The following is an 18168-nucleotide window of genomic DNA, read 5'->3' as shown; positions in this document are numbered from 1 at the left end:
ATCTATCTTGGAAGAAGTTCAACCAGAATGCTCCTTGGAAGCAAGGATGAAGAGACTATGTCTCACATACTTTGGACATATTATCAGAAGAGATCAGTCCCTGGAGGACATCATGCTTGGTAAAGCAGAGGGTCAGGGAAAAAGTGGAAGACGTTCAACGAAATGGATTTGCACAGTGGTTGCAACAGTGGGCTTAAGCATAACAAAGATTGTGAGGACAGTGCAGGACCGGGCAGTGTTTCATTTTGTTGTACATAGGGTCACTATGAGTCGGAATTGACTTGATGGCACCTAACAACAACAATAACACATTCCATCGAATATTCTAATCTAAGAACTGATATTCTTACTTCATTGATTTTGGAGAAATAGGTTGTGGTTAAATATTACCTTAAAACCCCCATTTAAAAAAAAATATTGAAATTCATAAATCCTTGTTCAATAGAATTATCTTTGCCTTTAAAAAAAAATTTTTTTTTTTTTCATTTACTTCTTATGGTAGAAAACACAGCAATCAATCTGACTTTTGAGCCAAATAGAACAAAGTTCAAATACTGGCACTGCTTTCTAAATGTATGATCTTGGCTAGATTTCATTTTCCTTATCTGCAAAATAGAGTTGAGTGTATTAAAGACACCAATGGAATATATTAGAAACAATAAATGTTGTTCTTCCTAAGTTTTCTTTTGAAGAAAGCACAAAAGAAAAAAATGCCAATATAGCACATGTTGATATCCATTGACATAAAACCAGGGACTATTTACATATTGAAATAATTTTAAGTTACTGTCTGTTTAGCAAAAAAGGACTACATTGAGATCATTAAAATGGAGTGTTCTATTCCTCAACTTACTGCAGAATTTGAGGGTTTGGAGTCACTGAAAAAACAATGTGATTTGTTGTTTCTTCACCTACATTGTGTTGTGATCAGAAATGACATCTAAAAATCTTTCAATGGACTCTAGAATTGAGGGAATAAGAAAGGGAAGGAGGAGGAGAGAAAAACTAAAACTATTGCCGAGAAGAGGATGGCGAAGAAAATAGGCAGGAGGCGGAAAAATTCGTCACACTGGAGGTTAGGAAATTCTGATTCTCTTTCAACTGCCCTTGTGGTTTTTTGAAGAAATAGTGTCTCTGTCAGCTGCTATTCCTTTAGCTTAGATTTCTATTTCTTGGGTTCCTTTTTGGATTCTCCAAAATTGTTTATTTGAGATATTGCTCAATAATGACAATCCTTTAACTGGAAAGAAACAGGTATCTAATAAACAAAAGGTATGACCAGCAAAAGAATGTGAAGACAGATTCTGTCAGGCTGTCATTTTCACTACTAATATAATTTGTGGTGGTCACTAAAATGGTCATTATGCTTAGACAGTGATACTCGGGTGCTAAACTAGTCCTGATGTCCTGGAATCAGCTCAACATTATGGACACTTGTTTGAGATGAATTATAATTGGGTTAGAAATATGTTTTCCACTTTTTGGGGAGTGACATTCATTGTGGTTTTATAATAACAAAACCTACAGGGGTCCATTGTATAAAAAACAGAATGTTCCAAAAAAAATCACAAAGAGAAAAATAAAAATCTTAACTTTGCTTGGCAATTTTAGGTCTCTTGTTCGAATTTTCTGTTGATAGTCTTCATGCATTTTTCACTAAGTTATTGAGAGTAGGCCTATTTAAGTTAGCATAATTTTACTGAATCCTCCATACTTGGTTTTTTAAACTTTATTTGGAATTCTATTTTTAACATTATTTTTAGTTTTTACACTTGATTTGTACCTCAGAAGAAAAAGCCTAGTGATCTGCTTCATTAATGTCACAGCCAAGAAAACCCTATGGATCAGTTCTACTCTGTAACACACAGGATTATAATGAATCAGAATTGACTCAATGGCAACTAAGACTAACAACAACTTTGGATTTTACAGTCATTGTTGTTAGGAGCCCTCAAGTTGATTTTCAACTCATAGCGACCCCATGTGACAAGGAACAACAGAGTATGTACTATGATGATGTTTTGAAAATATAAAATGTAGGTTCCACCACAAATTTGGCTTTAACATCCCATGATTCATCAATTTGTTCTCCATACAAATTTTTAGAGAGTACTGCATGGCAGTAAAGGAGCTCTTCTGTGCAAAAGAATGGCTGGCGATAGAAGAAAAGACCCACAGAGGACTCTACAGATCTGGGATGAATCTGCTTTCCATGCCAGAATGCAGCAAGTTTCCCAGCATGCACTGGGATCCCATGGCCTGTACCAGACTGCCATATTTAGGTAACAGAGAGTTTTCCCAAGACTTTGAAGGTTAAGAGGAATTTACTATTTGGAAGAAACTTAAGCTTAATGTTCCTAATGCTAACATTTCTAATTTTTTTTTGTTTAAATCCTGCCTTCTTAGACACCTAATAGCAGAATCCTAATGCTATCCTAATTGCACTGGTTAGCACAAGGATTTTATTTCCTTTGTTCTAAAATAAATTACAGAGCCCTTTTGACTGCTGCTTGAGATCTTACCTTATTTCACAGGGGTCTTACAAGAGCTTATAACATTTTATGGAGTGTGCGATAAAATAGCTAAGGACATCCCATATTTTGTCATGGGAGTGAAATAAAGGAATAAATTCTCTTTCTTAGTCAGTGAAGCAGATTTTTAAGCATGTAAAAATAAGCCACATGTTTGAAAATGCTGACTTCCCAAAACAGAATCACTGCATGTTGTTTAATGAATATCACTGGTAAGGAACTGTGTTGTTATCCCTAACAGCTGGTTTAATTTCAAAGACCGCAATCCTTTCACATTTGAATGCAAAGAATGTTTTCCAGTTGTATATTAAAGAGCTGAAAGAGGACTTGAATTTCTTAGCACTCTCACACAAAATATATGCAATATCTGGATGCTCACTTAAAACAAATTTTTATCCTTTCCCCCTCAGATTTTATAAAAGGAAACCTAACAAGTAAGTAATTTTGTTTGTGCCCTTGGAACCTTATGTGTATGTAACTGGATTCATGCATGCGTATTTACACTCATACTTCATGATATCCAGAACAGAATGTACCATCTCGTCTCAGGCCTTCCACCACACTCATCCTAGGTAGAACATGAGGGAAAACTGTTGGATGTCTCAGCTTATAGCTTCTACTTAGGCCACGGAAGGCACAATATGTAGTGAACAATGTTACAGTTAATATCTCCCACCTCAAGTTTATTCATCTATGTTATCCCTGATATGTCTATAAAATAAATCAAATTTAAAATGTCATCTTTTGATTTTTGCATTCATGATTTTTAATCATCTAATTATTTATAGATTAAAAACAAATATTTATTTCTTTACTGAGCCAGTCATGGTCTTCAGTTGTGACAACAAAGCTTTATTTTGGAAGATAGTTTCTTTACACAGCTAATTTCCAGTAATAAAATTAATAGTGTCAAATCAAATGGTTTTAAAAAGGTCCATGAAAGCCTTTAGGAAAGAATTCGAGAAGATTGCTTGAAAAGAATGTCCTAGAAACTGACTTGTATCAGATGGTGCTTTAAGCTACCAGAAGGTAGAAATCTTCAGAATGAAATTAGAAAAGTTCTTTCATGTCAGTTAACTTCCTCCGAGCTGAATGTTCTAAGGCCTAAATCATACTCACTTCCTGTGATACATATTCCAGGCCTAATCTCCTTTGCACTTGGCTAAATGCCTTGACTATTAAAGAGGACTTGATTTTACCAGCTCATTTCAAGGACTAAGACTTAAAGTATTAAAAGAACATTACTGTTTCCAATTGAATCACTCAGTTATTAAAAAAAATAGCAATTATGGAAAACCCTAAAAATATATTATTCTTGAAGCCTGTCAAATTGTTATTCACAAGTTGAAGGAATGAAAAAGAAATGTTTTATTTCATTGTCATATGAGCGCCAAAGTTTACTTTGATTGGGTTTTTAACTGTTCACTCACTCATCCATTCAGATGTTCATTGAATGCTTACTACTGAGGGCTTGTACATTAGACAGTAACAACACTTTTTTAAAAATCACATTTATGCCTTTTACACTCATTCTGAATAAAAATATCAGTAGCGCAAATAAACTGATTTCTTAGTCTTCAAAAAAATGTTTTATGAAATCTTTGGTACAGGTAAGATAATGAACTCCAAATATTGTAAACTGATCATTTTATCTGAGAACATGTCCCAGGACACATGTCTTAAGACAGTATTCTCTGAAAATGTAATCACACCTTCATCTGGATATTGCTACTCATCCTTTACGTTTAACTTAAACTTACTTACTCTAGAAAACCTATCCAGTGTGCCTAAAGCTGGAGATCATGCTGTGCCTGGGTGTTCCCAGAGCAACCTGTTCTTACCACTCTTATAACACTTCTTATATTTTATTGTAATTATCTGTTTACTAGTTTGTTTCTCAGATAAGTACTTAAATGCAGACTTGTCATGTTACCACAGTATTCCTGATATCTAACCATTAGTAGAATTTAATGAATACATTACTGTATGGATGAGTGAGTGAATAAAACTACCCTTGAAGTTCAAAGGAAAAAGAGAGACAAAATTATGAGAGAAAAGGTAAAAAGAATGAGAATATCCAAAGAGATAATTGATGTAGCTCTAGAGAAAACAAAAGCAAATAGATCAAAAGCAATAATCAAGAAATAACAAAACAAAGCTATCCTGAAAGGAATAAATACTTAAATTCAGAGAACAAAATTATTATTTAGACCATGTCAATTCTTGCATTTTAAAATAAATTCTACTTAGTCATAACAGATTATTTTCTTAGTATGTCATTATATTTTCCAATATTCTTAGGAAAATCATCTTTATATTTATCAGTGGGATTAGACTACTAATTTTAGAAATTGCATTATGTTCACTCACATGTCATATATAGTATGAACTGCTCTGTAAAATCCAGATACAAAAATAGTCACTTCTCCTTGTCTTTATATAATTGCTCCTACATTGTTATTAGCAGGAAGCTCAGCTCTCTAATTTAAGCACCCCTCCCCACCCACCTTGGATTGATTAAGAAACCTAGTCCAAACCTTAGTCCAAAGAGAGTCAGACCGGCTTTCCAACCAGCCTCAGAGGGAATTTGGAAATCTGATTCTCTGTTAATGCTTGTTGAGACATGCTGTCATTGGTCCTGCATGGATGTTCTACTGCTGTGCTGATGTTCTTCCGGTTCCAGGTGACTACTTGAGCCACAGTGGTGACCAAGTCAGCCTTCACAGGCTTCAAAACTATTTGCTTAGCAACTGGCATAATCCTTGGGTCTACTCCTGGACTAAGAAGTCAGATATGGGCACTCCAATGTAATCTCTGCTCTTACAAGAGTCCTATTTCAAAAGGCTTTAGGCATCCACTGAGATAAAAGTTTTTCTTTTGACTTTGGATGTGATGTGTTATATTAATATATTTTCTTATTCAATATTCTCTTACTATAAGATTACAGTCAATTTGCTAGTATTTCATTTAGAATTTTTTAAAAATGTGTGTTCTGTAGTCTGTGTATGCAGTTTTCTTTTGTTCTAATTTTGTCAGGTTGTGATATTAGTATTATAACAGCACCCTAAAAAAGTCTGAAAGATTTTTTGTTTTATTGGAATATATCTTAAAATATGGAAATTTTATCTCTTCTAAGATTGAAAGAATGTATTCATAATTCTATAATGACTTTTAAAACTAATTTCCTGCTTATTAGTATATTTGGGCTTTCTAATTCTTTAAATTTGGTGATTAGTATGTTCCTATATTTTTCTTATGATTTTAAATATATAAGTGCATAATTATATATTATCTCTTTTTTATTGACCTTTGAATCTGTTGTCAGAACTCTTTTCTCATTCTGATATTGTATGTTTGTGTCTTTCTTATTTTTAAAAAGAATAAAATTCCACTGGTTAGACTGCTTTAAAAATATAAAGAACAACTATTGACCTGTTTTTGAATTCTGTCATCCGTTGGTTGTGTATTCTAACATATTAATTTCTACTTGTATACGGCTGTTACTTTAACACTTATTTTCATCTGCTCTCTGTAGTTATTGTTTCTTTTCCAAAGTCTTGAATTAAATGTTTAGAAATAGATAAAGCTATGAGTTTATCATTGACCACAGTTTTGGCCAAATCTCATATGCACTATTAGGAAGTTATTTTCTAATCTGTAACTATGGTTAATTTTTATTCTTTGATCAAAGTTATTATATTTTTCCTTTTTCTTTTAATGCCCTATTGAGTTTTATTTAATCTATTGTTACTTCTGTTATGACATTTTAATCAAAAAGTCCATCTGATAATTTCTGCTTTTTAAATTTGTTGAGAATTATGGCCTGGCATAAGATCATTTCTGTCAGTAACCCACAAATATTTGAAAAGAATGTTTATTCTTCCTTATTAGGTACAAAGTTAATTTATAGCTATTAAAACATTATTGTCAATTATGTTATTAAAGTAATCAATAGCTGTTTTTATCTTTACTCAACCTATGAAGAGGATTTAAAATATAATTGCAGTGAAACTGTAACTAGATCAAAGCAGTAGGCAAAAATTTTCTTAGGTGAAGGGAAGGGCAACACATAACACAGGCATAGTCAATACAGCTGGACTAAACCAAAAGCAAAGAAGTTTCCTGAATAGAACCAAATGCTTCAAAGGCCAGAGTAGCAGGGATGGGGGTTTGGGGACCATGGTTTCAGGGGACATCTAGATCAATTGACATAACAAAATGTATTAAGAAAACGTTCTGCATTCCACTTTGGTAAGAGGCATTTGGGGTCTTAAACACTAGCAAGTGGCCATCTAAGATGCATCAATTGGTCTCAACCTACTTGGAGCAAAGGAGAATGAAGAACACCAAAGACACAAGGTAAATATGAGCCCAAGAGACAGAAAGGGCCACATAAACCAGAGACTCCATCACCCTGAGACCAACAGAACTAGATGATGCCCAGCTACCACTGATCACTGCCCTACAGGGAACACAACAGAGAATCCCTGATGGAGCAGGAGATCAGTGGGATGCAGATCTTAAATTCTTGTGAAAAAACCAGGCTTAATGGTCTGACTGAGACTGGAGGGACCCTAATGGTCATGGTCCCAGACCCTTTGGTAGCCCAAGAGTGGAACCATTTCCAAAACCAACTCTATATACAGGGATTGGCCTGGACTATAAGATAGACAGTGATGCTGGTGAGAAGTGAACTTCGTGGCTCAAGTAGACACATGAGACTATATGGGCAACTCCTGGCTGGTGGCGAGATGAGAAGGAAGAGCGGGACAGGAGCTGGTTGAATGGACACAGGGAATACAAGGTAGAGAGGAGGAATGTGCTGGACCATTAAGGGGAGAGAAGCTGGGAGTGTACAGCAGGGTGTGTATGGCTTTTTGTATGAGAGACTGACTTGATTTGTAAACTTTCACCTAAAGCACAATAAATAAATTTAAAAATAATAATTGCAGTGAAACCTGTGATAGCCGGAACTCAGCAGGACTGCCTTGTTTTTCCAGGTCTCGAAAGTTTTCCACCTTTGACAGGGTATGGTCTTAGCACTTTTCTACCACTCGTTTTAGTGGAAAATATTTGAATTGCCTTTTCTGAAAGTTTCTGCCTTACACAGGCTCTGGATTTCAAAGGTTTTGCTGTAATAAGGTTATTTTAATAGATATACAATTGACTTTGTACCCTACAGACAGTATGAGTATGGTCTCTTTTGGTTTCCAACAGTAATGCAGGTTTTAGCTTGTTTTTATATTGCATTGGCCATTTTAATAGGTGTTTGACAGGAGCTTAGTTTTTAGATAAACTAACTTTTCTGTTCATTTGTGTTCTAATACTTTCTTTATCCCCTTCCATTATTTTTATCCTGCTTGTAAATCAAAAGTAAATATGTATAAAAGTTCAGCTCTAGTCAACCCTAGCCTGCAGTACCATCACATAATGTATTTTGTTTGATAATTTAGTATTTTTTATGACTATTGTCAGGTCATAAACAACATGGTGCAGTGTAAAGTACGCTAGCCCAGGATTTGCACTTTTCTTGGGAAAAATACTTCTTTTCTCTGAGTCTCATCTTTAATGAATCCCTATGATTCTTTGAGCTGGACTGACCTACAATTGGGCCTCACTGGATTCTTACAATTAGACTTTAAGGATCTATAGCCAGGGAGAACCTGATACATAAACACGCATCCTTAAAAATTAAATTTAGTTTACAGATTGCTTGTATAGAAAAAAATATTTCCTGAAGGTTTCCGAATGAGTGAAAAGAATTATCATTGTTTTCTTACAGCATTCCCACCAATGCCATCCTCAAAGCCAAGTGTGGACATTCCAAATTTGCCCTCCTCCTCCTCTTCCTCCTTCTCTGTCTCACCCACATACTCCATGACTGTAATAATTTCCATCATGTCCAGCTTCGCAATATTTGTGCTTCTCACCATAACTACTCTTTATTGCTGCCGAAGACGAAAACAATGGAAAAATAAGAAAAGGTACGGTTCTAATCTAGGCTTGTCTCAGGTAGCAATATTTTTAAACCTACATGCCAAATGTTGGAATTGGGGGTGGGAGGAGGAATATATGTAACATTGCCAGTCTCTTAATGGCATTCATTGCTCTGCTTTAAAATCAAGCCCCCACCCCATGACCTTTCAAAATGTTGGTGACCTTTTGTATAGAGTCACATGCCGTAAAGTTAGCTTTCACATCAGGGAAAATCTAAAAGTAATTTGAAAAAAAAAAGCTATCCCTCCCCTCCCCCTTTCCTAATCACCCCCACTGCCACTGCTAATGTGGACAGTGACAAAATTCCTGAGAAAATGTGCCTTTGACTCTAAACCAAAGAACATATTTTATTGCTCTAAAACTGCAGGACTTTTGACGGCCTTAGTACAATTTATTTCATTTACTCCTAAATGACAAATCTCCTAAAACCTGAGTACAAAGCTCTTACCTGATCCTGAGCTCACTATTGATCTTACCTGCAGAGAATCAGCAGCTGTAACTCTCACCACTCTTCCTTCCGAGCTCTTGCTAGACAGACTTCATCCCAACCCCATGTACCAGAGGATGCCACTCCTTCTGAATCCCAAATTGTTCAGCCTGGAGTACCCAAGGAATAACATTGAATATGTGAGAGATATTGGAGAGGGAGCGTTTGGAAGGGTTTTTCAAGCAAGGTAAAGTTATTTATGTAAAAAAAAAAAAAATACTCCTTTGAAATGTGTCTGCACAGAAAAAAATAATCTTTAATGGTTACAAGGGAGGGGAGAGATGGGGAGGGGAAATCACTAACTACATAGTAGACAAGTGTTAACTTTGGCGAAGGGAAAGACAACACACAATACAGGGGAAGTCAGCACAACCTGACCAAGGCAAAGACATAGAAGCTCCTTAGGCACATCCAAACACCCTGAGAGACTGAGTTACTGGGGCTGAGGGCTGGGGACCACGGTCTTGGCGGACATCTAGGTCAACTGGTATAACAAAGTTCATAAAGAAAATGTTCTACATCCAGCTTTGGTGAGTAGCATCTGGGGTCTTAAAAGCTCGCCAGTGGCCATCTAAGATATATCTACTGGTCCATCCTATCCGGAACAAAGGAGAAGAAAACCAAAGACATAAAGGAAATATTAGTCCACGGGACTAATGGACCACTACTACCATAACCTCCACCAGCCTGAACCCAGAACAAGATGGTGCCCAGCTACCACCACCAACCACTCTGATAGGGATGCCAAAAGAGGGTTCCGGGGCAGAACAGGAGAAAAATGTAGAACAAAATTCAAATTCACCAAAAAAAAAAAAAAACGTACTGGTCTGAAAGATACTGGAAGGACCCCTGAGACCATGGCCCTCAGATGCCCTTTTAACTCAGAACGAAAGCCACTCAAAGTTCACCCTTCAGCCAAAGATTAGACAGGTCTATAAAACAAACAATAACACACGTGAGGAACGTACTTCTTAGTTCAATCATGTACATGAGACCAAAAGGGCAATACCTGCTCAAAAGCAATGATGAGAAGGCAGGAAAAATGGACAGACGGACATGGTAAATTGGGAGTAGAAGGGAAGAACGTTGACATATCACAGGGATGGCAACCAATGTTGCAAAACAATTTGAGTGTAAATTGACATATCACAGGGATGGCAACCAATGTTGCAAAACAATTTGAGTGTAAATTGTTGAATGAGAAACTAATTTGCTCTGTAAAATTTCACCTAAAGCACAATAAAAAAATAAAGAAAAAAATACGTTGTATCTGAAAAGATATCAGATCATTACCTTGATGTACAAATACCACGTGTAATAGTTATTTCAAATTAATTAATTCACACCATTAACCTGCTTTGTATTGTGTACTATACTTTGAATCTTAATAATTTTCCCTCTTTTCTGGGAAGTAGGTTTGCATATATGGAGAAAAAATATTTTAATGCATTTAACAGAAACAAGTTATGAGCCATTAGTAGTAGTTCAATCATATTTCCTTTTTGGTGAAAATTTCAAGTCATACATTTTTAATCATAATTTCTTGCTTTGTTTTCAGTAAACAATTCTCAGATTTACTCCTCTTCCATTTCCTATTGCAACATTCTCCACTTCATCTAAAGTTTGCTTTGAATAGTGCTTTGATTTAAGAACTCGGAGCCTGACATGTGTAGATGCGAAATAGATGCTCATAAATGGTAAAACAGAAAAAGGAAAACAGTGCTCCGAAAATGTGGGAAAACAATGACCTTAAGAAAGGACCATGTATTAGAGCTAACACTAGACAGAACAGCAACTTTGTTTGAATTAGAAGAAAATGTCTTCTCTGCTTAGTTGCAGCTCCACAGAGCTCAACAGGGCCCAAAGAATGTGCGCTGGGTCTTAATCACCAAATGCCGTTCTGGACTAGCGCCCTTGTATAGGACACAATCTTACCCTCACTTATGGTGCCACTTGTATGGAGTTACTAAATTAAAAAAAGAAAAAACATCGCGCACATATTTTTACCAAGAACTAAACATATGCAAGGCATGATTTTCGGCTCTATGGGGAATATACAGATGAATAAATTATAGACCCTGCTTTTAAGGAATTAAATTCTGGCCAGGCATGAAGGGGTTAGCATGATGATAATCCCATTGGATCTGTGCGCTTTAGAATTCCTGTAACTTATAAATAATGCACATGTCAAACTTAATCTATGTTAAAAATAATCCCAGTGATTTTTACTACTTGGATACTATTGTTGGCACCTTTCTTTGATTCTGTGGCTCTGGGAAAGGCTGCGTGAGTGGTCAGTATGTATAAATGTGCGTTTGCAAAACCTTCCTAATCGTTGGTTTCTTTCTAAACACATTTGTGTCTCAGGGCTCCAGGCTTACTTCCCTATGAACCTTACACGATGGTGGCAGTGAAGATGCTCAAAGAAGAAGCCTCAGCAGACATGCAAGCTGACTTTCAGAGGGAAGCAGCCCTCATGGCAGAATTTGATAACCCAAACATCGTGAAACTCTTAGGTATGAAAATATAAGAAAGGGTGTTCATTTGATCAGAAAACAGTTTTTCCTCCTTTATATGTTCTAATTTTTCTTCCTTTACACTTCAGAATAGATCAGTTTCTTTACTTATGTTTCTCTTTTGATTCTGGAGCATAGAGATGACCGGGGTTTCCCAAGCTTAGCTCCTTCACCAAGGGCCTAACACCACCCATTCTATCCCATGATTTGTAGAACAATGCTTAATTAATAATCCCTTTTTAAACTCCACACTTCAATTTTTCTTTCTCTTTGCTGCCTTTACTGAGAAAACTGAATCCCTCTTATCACATTTTCTTTATTGTGGTGAAAAAGTACACAACAAAACATACTCCATCTCAATAAGTTCTACATGTACAATTATAGTGACATTGATTACATTCTTTAAGTTGTGCACTATTCTCACTATCCTTTTCCAAATTATCCCACCACCATTAACATAAACTTAATGCCCCCTAAGCATAAACTAGCCCCCTTTCAGCCACTCTTCCACCCTGTTAACCACTAATAATTTTTGGTGTCATATATTTGCTTATTTCACCCAGTATGATGTTTTCTAGGTTCATTAATGTTGTGCATGTATCAGGACTCCATTTCTCTTTATGGCCAAGTAGTATTCCATTATGGGTATATACCACAATTTGTTTATCCATTCATCTGTTGATGGACATTTTGGTTGTTTTCATCTGTTTGCTGTTGCGAAAAGTGCTGCAATGAACACTGATGTACAGGTTTACATTTGTGTTCCTTTCACTTCTAGGATTGGAATTGCTGGGTCATGTTCTATGTTCAACTTTTTAAGAAACTGCCAAACTGTCTTCCACAGTGGTTGTAACATTTTACATTCCCATCAGCAATGGAAAGGGTTCCAGTTTCTCCACAACCTTGCCAACACCTCTTGTTTTCCGTTTTTTTGATCATTACCATTCTAATGTGGATGAAGTAGTATTTCATTGTGCCTTTGATTTGCATCTCCCTAACCAAAAGGTGGAAACCCTGGTGGCATAGTGGTTAAGAGCTGTGGCTGCTAACCAAAAGTTCTGCAGTTCAAATCCACCAGACAGTCCTTGGAAACCCTATGGGGCAGTTCTACCCTGTCTGTGTTATAGGGTCACCATGAGTTGGAATTGATTCAACTGCAATGGATTTTTTTGTTGGTTTGTTTTAACCAAAAGGTTGGCAGTTTCAATCCACCAGCCACTCCTTGGAAACTCTATGGGGTAGTTCTACTCTGTCCTATAGGGTCCCTATGAGTCAGAATCAATTTGATGGCAATGGGTTTGGTTTGGTTTTTGGTTTAACTGCTAGTGAGGGAGCCCTGGTGGCACAGTGGTTAAGAACTCGGCTGCAACCAAAAGGTTGGCAGTTGGAATCTGCCAGCTGCTCGTTGGAAACCCTGTGGAGCAGTTCTACTCTCTTACTCTGTCCTGTAGGATCGCTATGAGTCAGTACCAATTCAAGAGCAATGGGTTTGGTTTTGGAGCCCTGGTGGCATAGTTGTTAGGCATTTGGCTACCAACCAAAAGGCCTGCAGTTCGAATCCACCATCTGCTCCTTGGAAACCCTATGGGGCAGTTCTACTCTATGCTATAGGGTCACTATGAGTTGGAATTGACTCGATGGCAATGGGTTTTGGTTAACTGCTAGTGACATTGAGTATCTTCTTATGTGATCACACTGGTTTTGAGATGACTCTCTTAACATCTACTGGGTATAGAAAATGATTCTAGAGCTTGAGAGAGATAGCCTTTTATAATGATCTGCAATGAGCATCAAACTAAATATTTTCCTGCTGAGGAATAATTTTTATTGTTTCTTAAAATGTTGAGACTGAAGCCGTGTATAAACCAAACCGAACCCAGTGCTGTTGAGTCGATTCTGACTCATAGCAACCCTATAGGACAGAGTAGAACTGCCCTATAGGGCTTCCCCAACCTTTTGGTTAGCAGCCGTAGCCCTTAACCACTATGCCACTACGGTTTCCTGTATAGGTATTTGCAATTTTATAATATCCTAGATTCCTGAGACTGAATTGCATTCGAACTATATAATTTGCAAGTTTATGATGTCTGTGGTAGCATGTTTATACATCACTACTAAGAGTTTTCTCTCATTTTTATTGCCCAACAAAAGCTGAGATTTATATGACCATTTGTTAAATCTATATCTAAAATCCTATCAATGTCCCATAAACACAGGGTCTCTTTTTAATTCAACTATACATAAGCAGTAATCTTTCCTTACATGATTCCACTGTTCTCACAGTTTCTTGGAACTTAATAGCATTTTTAAAAGATGGCAAAAGGGGAAGGAAGATTGGGAAAATCCATAAAATTTATTTCCAATAAAAGAAATCTGCTTTGATTCATGCATTAGGAATATCAGGCACTTACTGAAAAGGGTTGTATTTTAAAAACCAATTACGTGGTATTGCAATCCTAGTGTATAATGGCTTTACAATCATAAATGTCGAGAAGTAGGTAAAAATGTAGAGATCTGAAGACTTTTAGACAAGGAAGAGGCATGAAAGATTGCAGACTCTCACCCACTGTTCTGGCAGTTGAGAAAATAGTAGAACAACAAGGTAAGATAATTTATTGAAGACGTAATACTTAAGACATGGCTTGCAGTAAGTCTGAGTTTTTCTTATATCCATCTATCCATCCATCCATCAGTCCATCCAACATATATTGAAATTCTATAATGAACCATGTGTAGTACTAGCCTTGAGGTTACAAAGGTCAATAAAACACAGTCCTTCTCTCAAGGAGTTTATTCTGCTTTAAAGTCCCAACTAAGAGTTAGGTTAGAATTATTAGGAGATATAAAACATTTAGAGCTCTTAAAGAAGGGATTATATAAATATGCATATAATTGTTTATATAAAAAAGACATATATATATATATACTTGTTAATAATCATCATAGAGTAGAAAGTTTTCATATAATATTTTCTGTAACAGGGAGTATAGCATTTCATTAAATAACTTCAGTTCAAGAAGATTTTTTTTCCCCCTCAGAGAAATGTATTCTCATTTTTTTGCTTTTTCTCTAGTACATATAAATATGCTGATTGCTAAAGTCCCTAGAATTAAAAACTAACCCCCAAACAGTAAGCCAAGATAACAGTATTCCTTATTTCTCTTCCTTTTGAACTTCTAATTTTTTCCAATTGCCGAAAAAAAGTAGTAGACCTAATAATCCCTTCGTATTCCAAGTTCTCCAGTTTCTCTCTCATATATAGAAGATTTTAAGATTTGAAAAAGCCTTTCTGGAATTAAATCTAAGGCTCTATTTATATTAACATTTTTCCTTTCAAAAATGAGCATCATAAAACTTAAATTTCAAAATGTTTCATCTAAGAATCTTGGGTTTTTTTTGTGGATTTGTTTGTTTGTTTGCTATCCTTTCCAAACTTCATATGACATCCTTCTAATTATCATTCTTCAGAGAAGTAAGCCAAAACACAGAGCAATTGCATTACATACCTAAAACAAACATCCGTTCATAAATTCATTCACCAAACATTTATTAAGCACCTCCTCTGCCAGACACATGGTAGGTGTGGGGAAGAAGACATAATCTCTAATTGCAAAGTGATAAAATACTGGGGTGAAACTTACAAAGAAATAGATGATTAAAATATAGGGTGGTAGGTACTACGTTAAAGGATGATAGAAGGAAAATCTGATACTGGAATGTTCTGGAGCTAAGACATCCTAGCCAAAAACCAAACCCATTGACAGCAAGTCAATTCCAACTCATAGCAACCCTATAGAAGGGGTAATAATTAAATGGAATCTTAAAAGGTAAATAGGAGATGGTCAAAGACATGGGATCAAGGCTTGTCTATGACACTGTCAACAAAAAACCAGGGCCCCATATTTTCTGATCTGACCATTTGCTTTTGGTGTACTTCTTCAATTGTGTTGTGGAATCCCTTTGTGGTGCAAATGATTGACATGCTTGGCTGCTAACCCAAAAGTTGGTGGTTCTAGTCCACCCAGAGGTGCCTCTGAAGAAAAGGCTTGGGGATCTACTTCCAAACAATTAGCCCCTGAAAACCCTATGGAGCAGAGTCGCCATGAGTCAGAATTGACTCCCACTGGTAAGGGTTTTGGCTTTCCATTGTGTCAGTTGAGAAACCCATCCTGACGGTGGACATTGTTTTGGTTCCAGGTGTGTGTGCTGTCGGGAAGCCTATGTGCCTACTCTTTGAATATATGGCCTATGGCGACCTCAACGAGTTCCTCCGCAGCATGTCTCCTCACACCGTGTGCACCCTCAGCCACAGCGACTTGTCTGTAGCGCAGGTCTCCAGCCCCCGGCCCCCGCCTCTCTCCTGTGCTGAGCAGCTCTGCATCGCCAGGCAGGTGGCTTCTGGCATGGCTTACCTGTCAGAGCGCAAGTTTGTCCACAGGGACTTAGCCACCCGGAACTGCCTCGTGGGTGAGAACATGGTGGTGAAAATTGCTGACTTCGGCCTCTCCAGGAATATCTACTCAGCCGACTACTACAAAGCTAATGAAAACGATGCTATCCCTATCCGTTGGATGCCACCCGAGTCCATTTTCTATAACCGCTACACCACAGAGTCTGATGTGTGGGCCTATGGTGTGGTCTTGTGGGAGATCTTCTCCTACGGCCTGCAGCCCTATTACGGGATGGCCCACGAGGAGGTCATTTACTATGTGAGAGACGGCAACATCCTCTCCTGCCCTGAGAACTGCCCACTGGAGCTGTACAATCTAATGCGTCTGTGTTGGAGCAAGCTGCCTGCGGACAGACCCAGTTTCACCAGTATCCATCGAATTCTGGAACGCATGTGTGAGAGGGCAGAAGGAACTGTGGGTGTCTGAGGTTGAAGTGTTCAAATAAGACGTTGCAATCTCCTCTCAGACTCTGTGAGCCAGAGGAATTCAAAACCAGAGGCCCAAGAAGACCCAGATAGGAAAGAATAACAGCAGACATGAATAGCGTATTGCTTGTTTCCCAGGAAAAACAAAGGCAGTTCAGGACTCATATAGCAGATGGACCGATGGCAAATACAGGCTAAGAAATGTGTCAGATACCAAGAGATAAGTACTCTCCCTCTTGGGGAATGTTTGTATTACCTATTGTTCAAGAAAGGATGTCATCTGTTCAGTTCCTGAATTACCAGGCAGCAGAGTAGGGCTCTGCTGTATTACATTTTAATATGAAATGTGATACAAAATTTCATTTTTAATAAATTTAGATCCTGTCCAGTATGAAAGTAATATATCTTCAAGTAAAAAATTTAGGTGAAGTACAGAAAACCAGAAAGAAGAAAAAAACCACCCATTGTCTCACCACCTCAAGAAAGGTGTTAGTTTTTTGTTGCATTTCTTTCATGTATTTAACGCATAGCTTTATATTTGTTATATTCTACAGAGTTGTGGTTACACTTTATCGATGGTGTTTTTAAGGAATAAAATGGCAAACCAGCAAGGCTATATTCTTTTTGTGATTTCCAGTTCCCTCTTCTGTCTTTGTGCCCCTTCCCCTTTAGGAGTTTTTCCTTTTGTACATTTATCATGAGCTTAATTTTTTTTTTTTTTTTAGTTTTCTTATTTCTCCAGTTTTTCTGGGAAGAAAAAAAAAAAAAAACGTTTTTGTGCCTTATGGATTTACCTTTGTCTTTGAAAGTTTTATTAGTACCTTTTTCTTCATTTTAATCTTTGTTTCTTCCTCTTTTCCAGGCCCTTCTGTCCTGTTTTGGTTCTTGAGCTGTTTTTCTTTTATTTCATGCATACCATAAACACCTAACAGAAAACATTCTTAAAAATAACGTTGCAGACTGATATGCAAATACTTACTGCAAAATACTACTGTCTTCTTCTGTGCTAGCCTTTGGAACCACTCATTTCAAATACTGGCACTCAATGATTTTATTACCACTGTCTATTAAACCACTAATGCAGGATTTCAGAAGATACTCTTGTAACTCTGGAGTCATTTCAAGCTGCTATTTTTTGTGCATGCTGACATTTTTTCCTTTTAGAAACCAATCAGTTGGCAGTAGAATTAATATAGTGTTGTTTACCAACTTTCTACATGTCTTATTAACCTAGTTCTTGTCATGTTTGATGATTAAAAGAAACAACCACCTTCTGGAACTCAGATCCCTGGTGCCCAGGATTTCTCAGAGGAGCTCATGCAGTATCCTTTGCTAAGTCTGACATGAATGACACGAATTTATTCCTGGTATAGCATGAAGCCAAATTCTCCTGAAAAGCAAATAAACAGGGACGAGAAAAAGCAGTCTGTTCTATACACTAATTGGCCAACAGGGGGATGGAGAAATGGTCTAAATCCTTTTTTTTTTTTTGTGCTTTAAGTGAAAGTTTACAATTCAAGTCAGTTTGTCGTACCAAAAGTTATACACATATTGTTATATGACCCTAGCTGCTCTCCCTGCAATGTGACAGCATACTCCTCCTCTCCACCCTGTATTTCCCATGTCCATTCAACCAGTTCCTGTCCCCCTCTGCCTTCTCATCTCGCCTCCAGACAGAAGCCAGCCACTTAGTCTCATGTGTCTACTTGAACTAAGAAGCACACTCCTCATGAGTATCATTTTATGTCTTATAGTCCAGTC

At 37.1% G+C, this 18168-nt stretch overlaps 1 protein-coding gene across 1 annotated transcript in view; it reads left to right on the top strand.

Annotated features, from left to right (window-relative positions):
* MUSK (muscle associated receptor tyrosine kinase) overlaps positions 1–16941 on the top strand; it is a 108374-nt gene extending 91433 nt beyond the window's left edge. Inside the window, exons 10-15 of the mRNA XM_003407531.4 lie at positions 2107–2282; positions 2942–2965; positions 8314–8515; positions 9011–9202; positions 11383–11531; positions 15729–16941. Coding sequence (XP_003407579.1) covers positions 2107–2282; positions 2942–2965; positions 8314–8515; positions 9011–9202; positions 11383–11531; positions 15729–16408 — 1423 coding nt within the window. The 3' untranslated portion in view covers positions 16409–16941. The remainder of the gene's footprint in view (positions 1–2106; positions 2283–2941; positions 2966–8313; positions 8516–9010; positions 9203–11382; positions 11532–15728) is intronic.
* Positions 16942–18168: the final 1227 nt, after the last annotated feature.

The sequence above is a fragment of the Loxodonta africana genome, chromosome 9 (assembly GCF_030014295.1).
Source record: "Loxodonta africana isolate mLoxAfr1 chromosome 9, mLoxAfr1.hap2, whole genome shotgun sequence".
Classification (NCBI taxonomy): domain Eukaryota; kingdom Metazoa; phylum Chordata; class Mammalia; order Proboscidea; family Elephantidae; genus Loxodonta; species Loxodonta africana.
Note: the sequence above shows the minus strand (reverse complement) of the source record. Positions and strands in the feature narration are given on the sequence as shown.